This window comes from Gastrolobium bilobum, unplaced genomic scaffold, assembly GCF_033153095.1.
Source record: "Gastrolobium bilobum isolate Gb01-03AN ecotype WA unplaced genomic scaffold, APGP_CSIRO_Gbil_v1 utg3268, whole genome shotgun sequence".
NCBI classification, from domain to species: Eukaryota; Viridiplantae; Streptophyta; class Magnoliopsida; order Fabales; family Fabaceae; genus Gastrolobium; species Gastrolobium bilobum.
The window spans coordinates 87815-104884 of NW_026899992.1; the positions used below are offsets into that span (position 1 = coordinate 87815).

Consider the following 17070-nt stretch of genomic DNA (forward strand, 5'->3'; position numbering starts at 1 on the left):
TAGCAACTTCTGTCAAGATTAATTACAACGACAATAATACTGTAGTATTTATTATTAATAAATAAAAGAAAACATACCAAGAATATCTTTAGACCCTCCCGATTCCTTTGGGGAACGATCATCATTTCCATGCATATCCATTTTGATGAAATTTGAAATCTACTTAACACAAATTCCTTCAAAGACCAAGAAACTGAAAGAAAGAAAGAAAACACATACACACACTCACATTTCCACAGTAATTGTGAACAAGCAGCACAGAAAAAAAGATGCAAAAGATGTAAGAAAATACACGGCTTAAGGGAATTGAACGACTTGAGGTCAAAGAGAAGGGAATGCAAAGGAGATGGTGTTTAAGCAACAGAAAAGCTGATAACTGCTTGTAACTTGTTGACGAACTCGGCAAGTGCACCGGTCGTACAAGTAATAAAGTGATAAGAAAGTTGTCGTCGATCTCACGAGGACTGATGACCAAGCAATAATATATTTATTTAATTAAAGTTGGATCGATCATTAAAGGTTTTCTCGAGAATATTGTGATTTAATTAAAATTTCAGAATTTGTAAAACTATTTTTTTGGTTTTAATATTCTAGAAATTAAATTCATAATTTAGAATACTAGAAATTGAGTTTAGATTTTTAATAAAAAAGAGGCGTAATTAGGATTCAACTTCTCCAATGATTTCTTAACGAGTTTTCCTATTCTTATGATTACAATCAATATTAAAATATTAACAGTTCTTTCTATAATTGACTAAATCTCAATCCCTTGTAATCTAATCCTTTATTCTAATCCAAAGCCTAATCTCTTAGTACTTTTTCATAAAATAAGCATTAACGCAAGAACTCACAGTTATAAAATTCACAAGTCTATCCCTAGATCATGCAAATTCCAGCAATCAACCAATCAGAATCATACATCAACATCCATATTGTCATATATGACTCATATGTTTATCTAGAGTGATCAAGTCATAAATAAAACTAAGCATAAATATCAGATTGATTGCATAATTTAGAAACAAGAATGTAATTCATAATATAAACAAACATCAACTAAGAACCCATTAGTTCTGTATCTTGCTAACTCCTAAAAGTAATTTAGCTACTCATAATTATAAAGGCAGAATTAAAATCTACTATAAAAGTAATGAAGTTCATGATAAAACTTGTCTAATGGTGATGATCAATGGTGCAGAGTTGATTCCTTCCTTCTCCTCTTCCACGATCCAGTGTTACTCTTCCGCTCCTTCCTTCGCTTCGTCTCTGAGTGCCTTCTTTTTCCGCGTTCCAGAGTATCCTTAATGTGTTCCTTCGCGTTGTATTTAAAGGGTGAAATTTGGGCTTCTGAAATTTGGACCCGCTCGCTGAGGAGCTCGCTGAAGCGAGCAACTCAGCCAGCACTTGTTACTAGTCGCTCCCTTACTCGCTCGTGCGAGGACTTTTGCGAGATGCTCGCCCATTTGCTCGCCCGAGCTAGGAACTTTGCGAGCTCGCCCACTTGCTCGCTTTAGCGAGCAGTGGAGCAAGCGTTACAATTTTTATTTTATTTATTATTTAATTTCTGATTTTTCCATTGCTGCGCGGATTTCATTGTTGCCTCGTCCTTATCATATTGACACTTTGTTATTCTAGTTTCAACAACCTGAAACAACAACAAATATTCAGAATCTTCTATTTGTTAACAATTCATTTTGTTTTATTGTTTTAACTCTATATTTTTAACTATTTTAATAATTATTTGAACTCTTTTTAACCATAAAAACATAGTGTCTTGGACACTTATCATAACTAACTTCTAACGACCAACAAAATTAACTGATTGAATGACGTGGCATTGTGATGACTAGGGACGCTTCCTTCCCATGTACTCATACACTGCTTAGTGAAGCTTGGAGTACTGAGGCGGCAACATGGTAGTGTAATGACTAATTTCATACACAATAATAAAAATGTTATTTTCTTATTTTATATCATATTGCATATAAATTATGTGATTAATAAATTACAACCGTTGGATGAAAATTGGATGGACGGTGGTTCAAGAAATTATCAGTTTATCACTCTGTTTACAACCGTCGTTGCTTATAAACATCGTTTGCATTACTTTATTGTTTGCAATTCATTTTCCGTTGAATGCTTGTTTATATGTGTTAGCTAACTTTACCCTCCGGTTTTAATTAATTAATCACGTGTTCAACTTATCCAGTCATATGATAATGTTTGTGCACTTTAATTTAAGCTCTCCCATTATTAATTTTTAAAAGTTTTTGTATTTGCTTTTAAGATGGAATTTGTGGACAAAGTTTTTGTATTTCCATTTCAGGATTGCTTCCATAATAACCTAAATTATTATGGATTGGAAAATAATAAAAAGGGAAAGTGAGTATCATTTTGAAAGATGTAAAATTGTGTATAATAACCCTCACATGTAATTGTGAATTTTAATATTGAAGATTAATTATAAGGAAAGTAGAATTTGGTAATGAATGGAGGTGTGTAAATAGAAAAGCTTATACTCACTAGTAAAGTAAACTCATATAAGTGACTCAATTGAGTCAATATTCCCTTCGAAAATAGATCGGCAAAAAGCAAAGGAAAAAGAAATGGAGATTTTGGTTGAAAATCTTCCAAAATTCATAACTCGAACCAGAGACTTCCAAATTACTCTGTTCCAAAGCCAAGCTTGTGAGAAATTTCGAGAGGAACACATTGGTACCAACATTTTTGTCTGGGGTTCACTGTAGAGAGAGTTTTTCCTCCCTTAAGATTTCGAATTTCTTGAAAAAGATGGGTTTTGATGGAGTTTGAAGTCATGAGAGCTTAGAAACTCATCCCTCCTTTTTTGTGAAGTGTATTGTGGTAAGAAACTCACTTCCTTTTCATGTTTTTATGAAGATTGAATTTAGGTTTCCATTTTGAAAGTTTGGCTTGATTGAGCATGTTAGAGCTTGATTGAGGCTTAGCTCATGTTGAGAAAAGTGTTTAGATAAGAATTTTAACGGTAACAATATATTTGGAAAATTAAATATACCTATTTTTGAATAATGTCGTATACGTGAATAGTACTGTAGAGATGAACAACACCGTATATATGAATTTATGATGGATAATGATGTAAATGTGTTCATTGGTTATAGTGTGAGACCAAATGGACTTATGGGGCAAGAGCATGGACTAGAGCAAGAGCATGGACATTGAGCAAGACTCTTGATTATTTGAGATTGAGGTAAGTATCAAATAATGGTTTGAAAGAAACTTATATGAAATAGATATATGATTAATTGTGATAACTTCACCAAGGATAGGTGTGTTGGTAATTTATTGAGTATTTTGTTGACCTGTGGACCTTTTGCCTTGGAAGAGGCTAGAAAAAAAGTTATTTCAGGTAAGCTTTCAGTCCTTGGGGTTAATCCCCCGTTTGTTCCACCAAACTCTGAGGGAGGGTGGTGGTTTGATATGATATGTTGAAAATAAATTGTTATATGTTGCATGTATATGTATGTATGTTCGTGTGCCACACAAAACGGTGTTTCCTTGTGTGAGGCATAAGACAATGTTTCCTTATGCATAGTATGAGACAGTGTTTCCTCATACGGTATGTTGCAAGACGGTGTTTCCTTGCGTAATGCATACTTGTTATATTCTCTGGCCAGTATGATTACATTATTGCACACTGCATTGTCATACATATTCCGATGCATGAATGTATATTTTATGTACTGTGATTATACCGGAAGTGAGCTTAGGGTGGAGGAGCCCTCTAAGGGTCCCTAGCTTATTGAGGTAATTATATTATCTCGCCCCGCGTTATGGGGATTATCATTTCAGGTACATGAGCTGATGGTGCTGAGGCATCGCGTGGCAAGAAGCTAGACGAGAGATATTACCTGACCTGATAATCAGGATTAGCTTGTTATGCTGATACGTATCTGGCATGGTTTTATTTTGGATATGTATCTATAATAACCCTCACATTTATTATGGATTTAATATGGAAGAATAATTATAAGGAAGTAAAAAGAAAAAAGAAATAAAGTCACCTTTGGTTAAAAAGGAGTTAAAATGACAGTTAAGGATTAAAAAAGCGGGTAAATAAAGTTACCCGAAAGTAAAAAGTAAAATTATTAATATTACCATAAAAATATTTTGGACTAGTGTGCAAAGTTTGGTAGTGAATGGAGGTGCGTAGATAGATAAGATTTTACGCAATTAAACCAACTTAAATACTTAAGTTAGAAACGTACAGTATCCTCATTTCTTTTCTTCTCACTCGTGCGTTCTTTTTTTCTTCTTCTCTGTGCGACAAACCCGCGGCCATTGGAAGGATAGCTCGAATTGTAACTTTCTCATTTCTTGATGAAATCAAGTGAGATAAAAAGCGAAGTTGCTTAGAATTGGGAGACAAACGCAACCCCTAATCCATAATCTATCAAAAAGCCTTGTATTGAGAGAAAAATGGAAGGAAAAGTGGCGCTCTTTTGTTGATTGAAGGTCCAAGAAGGCGTTTTGATCTCATTTGAGGTTGGAAATCCACTCATTGGGTGATTCTAGGTAAGTCTATGTTAAGAAATCCTAGTTTTCTTTGAATTTTGAGAAAGATTAATTTAGGTTTTCATTTTTAAAGTTCGGCTTGATTGAGCATGTTAGAGCTTGATTGAGCATGTTAGAGCTTGATTGAGGCTTATCTCATGTGGAGAAAAGCGTTCAGATGAAGATTTTAACGGTGAAAATGTATTTGAAAAATTTTAGATACCGTATTTTTGAATAGTGACATATATGAATAGTACCGTATACGTGAATAGTGACGTATACATGAATAGTACTGTAGAGATGAACAATACCGTATGTATGAATAGTTAAAAAATATTTGATAAGTAAAAGATAAAATCAATAAATGGTGTGTCTGGTTAACTACTTGGATTTGAACCATTTTATTGATATTTGTATGAATTCCTTCTCTAGGTGTGCCTAGGGATTGTGAACGTTTGGATTCTCGTGGAGCAAGATAAGTAGCTTGTTCTTCAAGTAAGCAAATTGTAAAGCTCCAAGAGGTAAGCTCTATGTTTATGGAATTCTCTCCTACTTTGTGTTCTGCCATAGTATATGGACTGTGGTCGGGTTGTATGATATGTATGAGATATATGATATAGATACATTTATATAGAACTATATGATGATGTGATGTGATATGTTTTGATGTGTTTACTTTGATATGTTTTGATGTGTTTACTTTGATATGTTTTCATGAGATTTCTGTAATGATCTTTGCCATTGAATCTATATACACTGATGTCCGCTTGGGGTCCTCCTTTGGGACTGACTGTGTATATATCTGTTATATGTTGAGTTCCGCTTGGGGTCCTTCCTTGGGAACATGCGCACTGATTTCCGCATGGGGTCCTCCCTTGGAATTGACTGTGTTCACCTCTGTTATGTGATGATCTCTGGCCATTGATCTTATGTGCACTGATTCCTGCTTGGGGTCCTCCCTTGGAATTGACTGTGTACACCTCTGTTATGTGATGATCTCTGGCCATTGATCCTATGTGCACTAATGTCTGCTTGGGGTCATCCCTCGGAACTGATGGTGTACACTTCTGATATGTTCTGGTTCCGCTTGGGGTCTTCCCTTGGGAACACGTACGTTGATTTCTGCTTGGGGTCATCCCCTGGGAATGACTGCGTAAGTCTCTGATAAGATATGTTTTGTTCTGATGTGATTATTGTGATTATTTTGTATATGATATTTGTTACGTACGTTGATTTCTGCTTGGGGTCATCCCTTGGGAATGACTGCGTACGCCTCTGATAAGATATGTTTTGTTCTGATGTGATTATTGTGTTGATTTTCGTAAATGAATTTATGTGCATTGATTTCCGCTTGAGGTCTTTCCTTGGGAAATACTACGTGCATCTCTGATAAGATATGTATATATGTTCAGTTTAGTTATGATATTTGTTACGTGCGTTGATTTTCGCTTGGAGTCCTCCCTTGGGAAATACTGTGTGCATTTTTGATAAGATATGTGTATATGCTTGTTCAGCTATGATATTTGCTTATATGATGTTTTGTATATTATGTATCTGACTGTCATGCAGGAAGTGATCCCAGGGTATGGAAAGTTTTCCATAAACCTGGAGCTTACTAGAGATTCGTCTCTAACCCCGTTTGGGGATATGATTTCAGGAACACAGTTAATTGAAGAGCCCTCACGGGACAAGGACACTACCCGTGGCTAGAGGTACTAGTATGAGGATATGGAGTTCTGGATGGTCGAACGCTACTATTCATTGTAGATGTTACTTTTGGAGAATAGGTACTGTAATATAGTGTTCTATTCATTTTGGGATCATGATGTTTGATCCATTATACAATATATGGTACATATATGTTTTGTACATGTGTTCATATTTGATGCATGTACATTTGTGTATTCAGATATGTGCATGTGTTGAAATATGTATGTTGTTAGACATAGTGGCACGGAGCCAATTATGCATGCACCCATGGATGAGTATATAGTCCTTTATAGATGACTGGTATTTCTGAAATTATATATGGTATAAACTGTTTATCAGGAACTTTTGAGAGTGGGATTGGCAAATCCCCAGTTGTCCAATTTACAAAGGTTACTCTGCCCGATTTTCGTCTTCGTCAAATACGAATTAAATTAGGAGAAATATGCAATGTGAGAGATCATGTGAATTAAGATTAATGAAAAAGGAAAAAAAAAAGTTAGATCGTATTTTCGTAAGTTAAGTCTTCCGCTGTTCTGTTTGTATTATATGTATGTTAATTGAACCGGCTCGAGATTGGGATGTTATAGTATCTATATGCCATGTCATTGAGAGCATAGGAGATGTCAATACCATGTTAATAGTTTATCTATTTTGTTAGTTATGTCTATATATGTCTAGGTTACTTATTTGATTACATCTCTTTTGGTTGGTTGATGTAATCATGTAAGTAACTCTATGGATATTATTTTGAGACCTGTTATGATTATGAGATAGCCTACGTCATGGATGACTGGGTAATATGGTTTATGCTTGGATTATATTAAATTGTCGATCAGGTTGAAACTATTATGATGAAAATTATCTCCAATGGTCCAAAATACAGACGAAATGTTGTCCGTTTTATTTTGGCCATGGAAGTGAAAAAGTTTGCAATACATAAGGAAAAAGAAAATTTATTCAGTTAGCTTCCGCATTAGTTAAGTTGAGCATGTTGCGCTTACTATCATATGAATGTTAATTAACTGGTTGTAGACGGGGCGTTACGTTGTGTCATTTTAAGTGAGAGAAAGAGATAAATCATGGGAGAGAGAATGGATGGGGAACTTTTTAAAGGCGTGGGTCCCACTTCTTTGTGAGAGTGAAAGGATATAAAGTGTGTCATTTAAAATGACACATCTTTTTCCCATAATAAAATCTGATGTAGCACTGTTGTGACATGCTATAGCTGTTTTTGAAAAACATACATTAATAAGTATGTAAATGAAATTATGACAAGTTAACTAGGTGATTAACGAAATTATTATGAAATTAAGTCCAATGCATGTCAAACAAGTCATTTAGAAGCAAAAATATAATTATGATAATTATTTTGGGTCAAATTATAATTTTGGTAAATTTTAGGGTCCAATGTCATGGAAATGATATTACTAAAGATTAAGTGTTGGAATGAGGGTGTAAGTGAAAGGAAATTAAGAGACAAAGTGTCAAATGTAGACTTTTGGGGTCAAGTGAGAATCTATGATGCAACGAACTTCAAAATATCTGATGTGTCGTGTCTGACACTCCAACACGCATTGCAGAAACTCAAAAAAAAGTTCAAAGGTTGCGTTGAGTTACGTGTTTAGTTCCAAATTTTAGATTCGTTAGATTCCGATTACTATTTTATTGAGTTTAATATAAATATTTGCGATATCTTATGTTTTGTTGTAAAATTGATGGATATTATAAGTTTAGCTTCATTTTTTCTGTTAAATTATTGAATATTAAATATAATACACACTACATAAATAAAAAATATTATTTAATATCAAAACATATACTAACGTGTCGAAATCTAATAATTTTTAGAAATAATGTCGGAGTGTCGTATCCTGTAACACCCCGTTCTAGAACCGGTTTGTTAACATTACATACGGCATTAAGCGCAGTTACAATCACAGCAATTGAATTAAAGTACGGATAAACTTTTTCCTTTTTATTTATAAACGTTTTTGTTTGAAATCAATTCTGTAATTAAAACAATTCACATAATGTGAGTATAACTTAAACTATATATGGAATACCTATTTTAATTTTAATTTAGACCATAGTGTGCCAAGTAGTCCCTTTAGAGCACCCAGGGCTTAAAACTCATTTTTAATGTTATTCAACACTAAACACCTCCACTTTTTAGTTACCTAAGAAATTTTATACTACTTATATGGTCCTCATCTTTCAATATGTTATAGATCTCTTCGTTATCTACGCGCAGGTTCAAACCGCACTCAAATCAGAGCACCGTAGCCCAAATTATGAATTTTCTACGAAACGAGTGCTGAACCCACTAAGACCGGCGCGAAAGGCGCCACGAAACAGAAGCTTCCCAGACTTATGGCGCGAACAGCACCAACATGGTGCAAATGGCGCCGGGAATGCGTTTTCCCACTGTATCTTGGCGCGGTTAGCGCCAAAGTTTTGGAGATTACACCTAGCCTTAGTATTTTACCCCTAACTGGAGTTATACTTATCTGATTGACGCAATCTTGGTCTCGTTGGAAAGCTAAGAAAAAGATATACAACTTCCATTAAGACAAAAGGGCCCAAATCTATCATATAGGATATTAAAAATGGGCAACAAGACATGATATCTTTATTTTTACATGGATTTTCATCCTAAAGGTCTTCTCTCACCTAATGGACAACATACAACCACTTCAATACATGATTCTTAGTTATTTCAGGGTAGACATGTATGAAAAGAAGCACCCATGCTCTTCCATCATATATATATAGTAAGTACAACATTACAATCTCTAAATGTCTTCAATATATAACCATAAGACTTAGCTACAAAACACTATGATCAATTCCTTGGCCCCCATCAACAAACGAGACACCAAAGGAGGTAAACATAGGCTAAGTCCATCAGAATAAAGAATGACATACATATAACAAATGGCTTTCAAATATAAATCCTATACATAGGAACTAAAAAATGACATGCATAAACAAAATGATGTAATATCCTCATGCATCAATCTAATCCAAGTATGGCCACTTGCCACCAGAGGCTCCTACAGCATCTGTACCTGAAAGGGGGTCCCCACAACACGGGATCAGATATATAAATACATCTCAGTAAACCAGGGGTCCTTGGAGCATCTCTCCACCCCATAGTTCACTCACAGTATAGTAGCAATAATAGTAAATAATGCAGTAAATGCATATTCATGCAGTGTGTAAAGACATCTCCGTGAGACATCCCTCGAGCTCTCATGTTGTCCTAAGGATACTCAGATGCAAAATAGCCATACTGGCCAGCTAAACTACTAAGTATGAATTACGCATCGTCATGCAACATACAAAATATAGGGAAACACCATCCTATGCCACACAAAATGCATACACATACGTATAACAAAGCATTAAACTACCTTATTGCGTATACAACACTATCAATAACCACAACCCATTCTGGGCTTGGTGGAACAATAAAGGGATCAATTCCCAAGGTCTGAAGGCTTACCTCAATTGCTTTCAATCTCAACCTTTGTTCTTCACCAACTCAAACAATCAAGCTTTATAATCAATACCTACATCAAGGTACTAGACAATTTATCAAGACAATCCAATGAATACCAAAATTGTCATCAACCAAACAAAAATATTCACACCACAATAGGCATGAACTTACCAATTCAAATGAGCTAATCAAGCTCCATGGCTTGCTCCAATGTGTGGTCACTCAAAGTTGGTCCAATTGCCTCAATCCTAGCCATCACATGGACACAATTAATATCCAACCAAATAATAGTTCAACAATGCAAGAAACTCCACATGTCCAACCATGAAATTTTCCAATATATTGAACAACAACCAAATGAAAATCTAAATCTATTTCTACCGTTTATTTATCATTTACAACAACTTTTACAAAGGGCTTAAGCTTAAATCAAACCCAAACTCATACCACCCACCATGACACTATTCATCATCTTCCTCAACCATGCAATCTCCATGAAAATAAAGTTCAAGGAGTGAAAACTTACCATAAATGGTTGCACAACCAAGGGATGTTGATCTCCTAAGCTCACATGGAAAGAACTACCTTCAAACTCCTCCAATCATCAAATGGGTCGAATTTTGGGAGAAAGAAATCTCACACCACAATGCTCCCCACTCAAAACCAAGCTAGGATTATGGATGAGAGGAAGATTCTAAGTGGTTTAGGCTTTTGAATCACTAAAAATGGTTGAGAAATGGAGTGGCTAGGGTTTGCTCTCCAAAATGCTTTCTCCCTTCCTCTCTTTCTCTCACGGGTTCGTCTGATGGAAGAAGAGAAATGAAACTTCATTTGGTTCATTTGCACTTAACTTAGTTAAGTTTTCTCCACTGGGTATGGGCTCATTTATCTATACAGCTCCATTCTCTTTCAAACCTTACCCAAAGGTCTGAAATATTTTTCTAGGAATATTTCTAATTTTACTTTTATATTTTGGGTACTTTTGCCTACACTTATTTTTATCCCATAATTTTCACTGACAGCACTTTTTACTTCAAAAGTGACCCTAATTCATTTAATTAGGTCTTATACTTAATTTTACTCACTAATACATGCTTAATTACTTAATTACATGTAATTTACTAATTAATTAGGCTAGGGCTATTATATATCCTGTGTCGGTGTCAGAGCAACATAGGTGAGAATAACTTATAGAACCTAAAAAATCATATGAGTTTATAAGATTTAAAAGGGCAATATGAATTTATAAGATTGTAAAAAATCATATGAATTTTTAATAAACATTCAAAATTACAAGAGTCAATAAAAAAATAACAAAGAAATGCAATGATACTAATAAAAAACTAAAACCTAATATAATCTTCTCAATCAATAATAATTTGATGTAACTTGATCTCTTACTAAGCATCAACTCTTCACATATCTACAGTAGCCTTGTTCTTACTCTTTGGTTTGACCAATGGGTTAAAAATTATTTTCTTCATTTGTTATTTATACATATATGATTATAAGACCCACAAATTTTTTATTTACTAAAATAATTCAAAATTTTCTTATAGAACCTAAAGTTCATATTAAAATTTCGTTTTGCAATTGATCTTGGAAACCTTTGGGTTTTTGTCCTACATTATGAGAGTATTCTAAGTGTATATCATATGCATATTTTCATTGAGTATTCTAAGAAAATTTCTAATATGAATTTGTGGATTTTATTACATGAAAGTTTATAAAAAAGTTTGAATTATTTTCAATTGATTTTGAAAAACAAGTTTTTAGCGATTCATTGACACAAAAATTGTTTGAAATCATTTCATATAGCGAAAGAATTTCGTTCATGAATGTATTCTTACGAAACATAGAGTTCATGTTATGAAAGTTTCAATCTTTCTTTAAATCGATCTTGTTTCATTGATGTAAGACGAAATTAGTTTGGGGGTTTTTGTTTCACTGTTGTTTTCCTACTGTTTTATATTGTTTTTAATACAAAAATCATATTTTTTGTGGCAAGAAAAATGGTGATCCATAATTTGAAAAATCATTTGTATACTTCCAAAAGCTCTAAAAAATCTGTTATTTTTTAGATGATTAGATTAGAATCTTGTTGGTTGTTATTTTTGTGATGAAAATCACTAAAAAATTTGTTGTTTTTTAGTTTTTATGAAGCTCCTATGGCAGAAATCGATTTCAAGCGGGTCGACTTGTCAAAGAAAGAAGAAAACACTGTAATAGAGAAATCCCAATAAATCTTAGGGGTTAGGGTGAGATTATGAAAGTGATATTTTATTTATAGTTCTCACTAAAAAGTCTCACAAAATTCACACTAACAGAAATTACACTAAAACCATCAGATTTTTTTAATACCACAAGATTATTTTTTTCCTTGTTTAAAATCCTGATAGAATACTAATGGATTTGGACAGATTCTAAAATAATCTTTTAAAATCTTAATCGAATACCATGTGACTTTTTTTCAATCTTTTAAAATCTAAATTGAATACTAATAGATTCTTTGTCCAAAAATAATCCATTAAAATCTCAATCCAATACACCCCACCCCAAATCATTTTCCGTCCCAAGACTTTTCTTTCTTTATTCCGTCAATAAATCCGTTAATATCTTTAACATATTTTTTTTGGTCAAAAAATTTCGTTGAAAAATGTGACTTTTCTAATAACGGAGTTTTATAAATTTTTTAGGGGGTGTTTGGTAGAAGAAAAAAAATTTACCATAGAAATACAATTACTAGGAATATATGGTAGGAAAATGAGTTTGGTAGGAAAATTAAAAAAAAGTTGTTTGGTAGGCGAAAAAATTGGGTTTAATTTTCTGAGTTTATATGTTTGGTTAAAAGTAAAATATTGATGGGAAATGATATTTCTTCACTTAGCTAGTAATCGCAAAATACCACATTGGAAGTGGTATTTTAAAACAGTAATTTTCATCACAAAATACACACAAATGACAAATCCTAGAAAACTTATTTTACTGGATTAATTTTTTTCAAACTTGTACAAAGATGATATTATTAACTACTCACCCACACTTCCCCAATCAATCCCAAAAAAAAAAACACTTAGCACTTAGGGTCTCCTGCAAACATTCAAGTATTTTTTTTCAGTTAGAGTGAAAGAATAAAACACGTCAGATACCATGTGTCAAGTTATGTAGTCCACAATTATGTGACCTTCAACATTGAGGTACACCAAAACTCAAAGCTAATTTTTCTTAACCGATGCCTCACAATGTTATTTGGAAGCTTCGGTACGTTGGAATCTTGTATTTGATAAGTTACTGCGCATGAGGTACCAAAAAAATCTCAAGTATTGAATAGACAACTAAGAACATAAATGTGTCTAGCAAGTAAAGGTTGGCCTTAGTCTGCGGCACAATATTGTAATTTTTATTTTTTCTCTCTCTAAGACTGCAAGTAAACTTGTACCCAAAAAATGTAGCAATGAAGGAAATTCAATCATACAAAAGTCATGAAAATTTACACCTAGGAACTTATTTTCCAAAGTTTCACGCGATCACGGCTAATTGAGGCAACCCTTTGATTTTGGGGTGAAGTTGCTAGTCCAGTAAATATCCCATCACCACCATCAAAAAAGTTCAATGAATGCTCTCTCTGAGGAATCCAAAATTCCAGGCACTGTAATGAATTCTGGACAAATTTATCTTATCAGTTTGCTATGTATTCATTTATTCAGATCGTTTATGCTCAAATGCATACATAGTGGATGAATAAAGAGTTTACCTTATGGCCAGCAATAATTACGAGGTTAGGATATTTAGGATGAAAAATGCACGACTCAAATTTCCCGTGTTTGCAAGCCAAAACATGTAGTAAACCTCCTTGTGGGGCAGCGGACCAGAAGTGTGCCTCATCTTCACTAACTGAGGCAATGTAGTTTCCAGTTTGATCCCAGCAAATGGAAATAACTTCTTTGTTATGTCCCTGGTAGTAAATGAAAATCCAGCCATGTTATATATTAATTATTTATGTTGCAAAATCTACATTTCAATCAAGTGAAACTAGGAAAGATGATAAATTAACCTCTAGTTTGTTCCGGATTTTGTAATTCTCTGTTTCAAATATATTGATAAACTTTCCTGAAGCTGCAGCTAAAAGCTTCCCAAATCGAGGCTGGTATCTAACTTGTTGAGTACCTCCCTGCAGTATATATTATTATAAGTCGATTCCTGCTGTTCTAGTGTGACATAAGGTTATAATTTGACAAAAAAAATTATATCTTTAACTATGGGACTCAAAAACTTAACATGTATTAATCATATGGTGATGACTTGTGTCATGTTCGAAACGTCCACTAGATCAAAAATGATAAAAAGAGAAAATTTATATTACTTAAATAAATAGTTTCCAAACTACATATATTTTAGTAAATATATATTTTAAACAAAACTATATTGGTCATTCTCCTCGTGATCATCATTAATTTTGAAATTATTCATTAAGCAGTTCGGCAACGCTCAACCTCAGTGATGAAATGTGTAAAACTCACCTTAAAGCTCTTCATGTAAGCATTGTGATATACATTCCACAGCTGAATTAAATCATTAGCATCGCAGCAGCAAAGATAGTCACGATCTCTCGGGTGGAAATCCAATGACAATATTGGATAGCCAAAATCCGCATTAAGAGTGGCATATTCAATGTCCGGCTATATATATATATCAAACAAGAGTTATTGGTCCAGCATGCCTACTTACGAAATATAGATACAGAAAGATAGTAAGATGAAAAAGTAACAACTTACATAGGCTGCATCCCATGTTTTTACAGTTCGATCATAGGAAGATGTAGCATACATAGTTGACCGGTGATTTGGACGAAATCGAACTTCTGTGATCACATCTGAATGTGATTTTTCTGTAATGGCAAAATTAGAATCTTCCTTGTTCCAAATTGTAACCTGCCATTATAAAAAAAAAAAAACAATAAGCTCTAAATAATGGGACATTGAATTGAACTTATTCACATTGAATTGAACTACCTTCTTCCCATGTCCAGCACATGCCAAAAATCTTCCGTCCGCTGAAAAATGGCAGGACAAAAAATTCTCGCTTATGCTTGATTGATGATGGCGAGTAACTTCTTCGAACAAAAACTCACCTACAGAATTGAATAAAAATTTAATATCTTAATTGAGGTTTCCAACAATTTTTTTTGCGAGCAATCTCAACCCAAGGTTTCCAACATTTATGTCTAAAATAATCACTTATTAAATCTTTTGAAAGGCTTTGGAGCCAACGTAGAAATTTACCTGCGTCTAATTCAACAAGGAATTTTTGCACAATTTGTGTTATCAACGACGGTGACGGTTGCAGAAAATTTGTTGACGTTTCGTCAAGCATACGGATACCTAATTCAGCGGGCTGCAGAGCAGGTGACATCTTGGTCAATTTCTAGCTAATAAATGAAAAAATAGCTCCATTATTTACATTTATAGTATGCACTCTTTATTGGATTGAAGTTTCTAATAACTGACTATAAAATACAGAATTGTTACTCCTAAGATTCCAAAATCATATCCATCACTTACACCCAAAGGGCGCCATCCATCTATTCGCACCAGATTGAGACTATTTTTGTCTTCTGCAAAGATAAACTAATCATCAATATCTTGAAAACATGCACTGATCATCCTTAAAAATCAAAATATTTTCAAAAGATAAATATTCATGTTATTGTTTTGATCCATATGAGGAGCATATACTAAATGCACCTTTTTATCCAGCATCCTACGAAAAAACTGAATATTCAGAGATTAGCGACAATGTAAGACAGTATGTGTAACAGAAAAACCATATGATACCATCTTATTCACCGGTATATTATTTATTAAGAAAGAAACAGATATAAGAAAAAAATTCCAAATCCGCTTTATAGAATCAACTAATAGTGGAGGTATATGACTTGTGTGTAATAACAGAGTATTTTCAAGAAAGCACCAAGAATGAGGCACAAAGAGAGATATCACATTCGTATTTTTCACTAAGATAATAAGCTGAATTTCTAGAGTCCCTCATAAATAGAAAAAGAACTAAAAAAATAGGTTCATGACAAACTTCTTTCAGGACGTCCATGTGAACGCTGAATTGATCTTACTACGACCCAATCCTCACCACTCCCCTGGCTAGTTCCAACTCCGGTGCTATCCTGCAAATATCAACATATATATATATATATATATATATATATATATATATATATATGTTATGCCAATCATAAGTTTGCCAATGTGACTCTTTATTATATTATGTAGGTGGATTGGAACATACCCCAAATAGTTGCCTCGAGACCTGGTTGCTAACATCCCGAGAAGGATGACTACTGTGGAAATAAAATGAATAATAGTAAACGAATTATGTAAACCAATCGAGATTGTACTCTGTTCAATAGATATCATTTTTAATTTTGCATAGAAAAACGAAGAAAGAATGTACAACTCAGCTTTTGTATCAATTATAAACCAAATATGTAAACTAATTATACCAAGGGTAATACGTTAGGAACTGCTCATTAAAAAAAAACAAGAAGCTAAATTAGGAGACAAAAAAAAAAAAAAAAAAAAAAAAAAAAACCTGCCCACTAATTCAGGTAATGTGTCGACTCCTTTAGGCTGCTCCATCTCTGACAATGGATGGATCGAAGGTCTTTCTTCCTCCTTTGAATCATTTGGGAGCTTTGGTTTCTGAAAATTGACAAATACATTATTAGGATTCACAATCTTTCAACTCAAAACAAAGAACATTCAAGATTGAACATTAATTAGTCATCACCTTGGAATCTGGAGTATCACCTGCCTCTCCTGAAAGCAGTTTATTTTTTCCTATACAAGATTTTGAAATTTGAAGCTCAACCTCAATTTAGCAACTTCTGTTAAGATTAATTACAACAATAATAAAACCATAGTATTTATTATTAATGGGGAAAGAACACGTACCAGTGATATGATTTGAGCCTCCCGATTCCTTTGGGGAACGATCATCATTTCCACGCATGTCCATTTTGATGAAATTTGAAATCTACGTTACAAAATTTCCTTCAAAGATCAAAAAACTGGAAGAAAGAAAGAACATGATGCATAGAAAAGTGGCTAAGCAGTTAAGATTTCACAAAAGAGTAACCATATGGTTTTCAATTTCTAATTATCAAATAACAAAATTCAACTCCTAGAATAAGAGTCATAAGCCTCCTTTCATAAACTAATTACAAATTGATTCAAAATTCAAAAATCTAACATTCTAAAATAAATACAAAAGTAATTAACATCTAAAAATAAATAAAAAATTACAAATAAATA

The 17070-nt window shown here is 33.5% G+C and overlaps 1 protein-coding gene across 1 annotated transcript; it reads right to left on the minus strand.

The window, feature by feature from the left end:
• Positions 1–13241: 13241 nt before the first annotated feature.
• Positions 13242–16774, minus strand: LOC133294715 (transcriptional corepressor LEUNIG_HOMOLOG-like). The gene is made up of 11 exons (XM_061493463.1): positions 16711–16774; positions 16547–16596; positions 16349–16458; positions 16046–16097; positions 15028–15139; positions 14758–14876; positions 14521–14676; positions 14266–14424; positions 13800–13916; positions 13500–13700; positions 13242–13394 (listed from the first exon to the last, which is right to left on the minus strand). The coding sequence occupies exons 1-11, from the start codon at positions 16772–16774 to the stop codon at positions 13242–13244; spliced, it is 1293 nt and encodes a 430-aa protein (XP_061349447.1).
• Between the last annotated feature and the right edge of the window lie 296 nt (positions 16775–17070).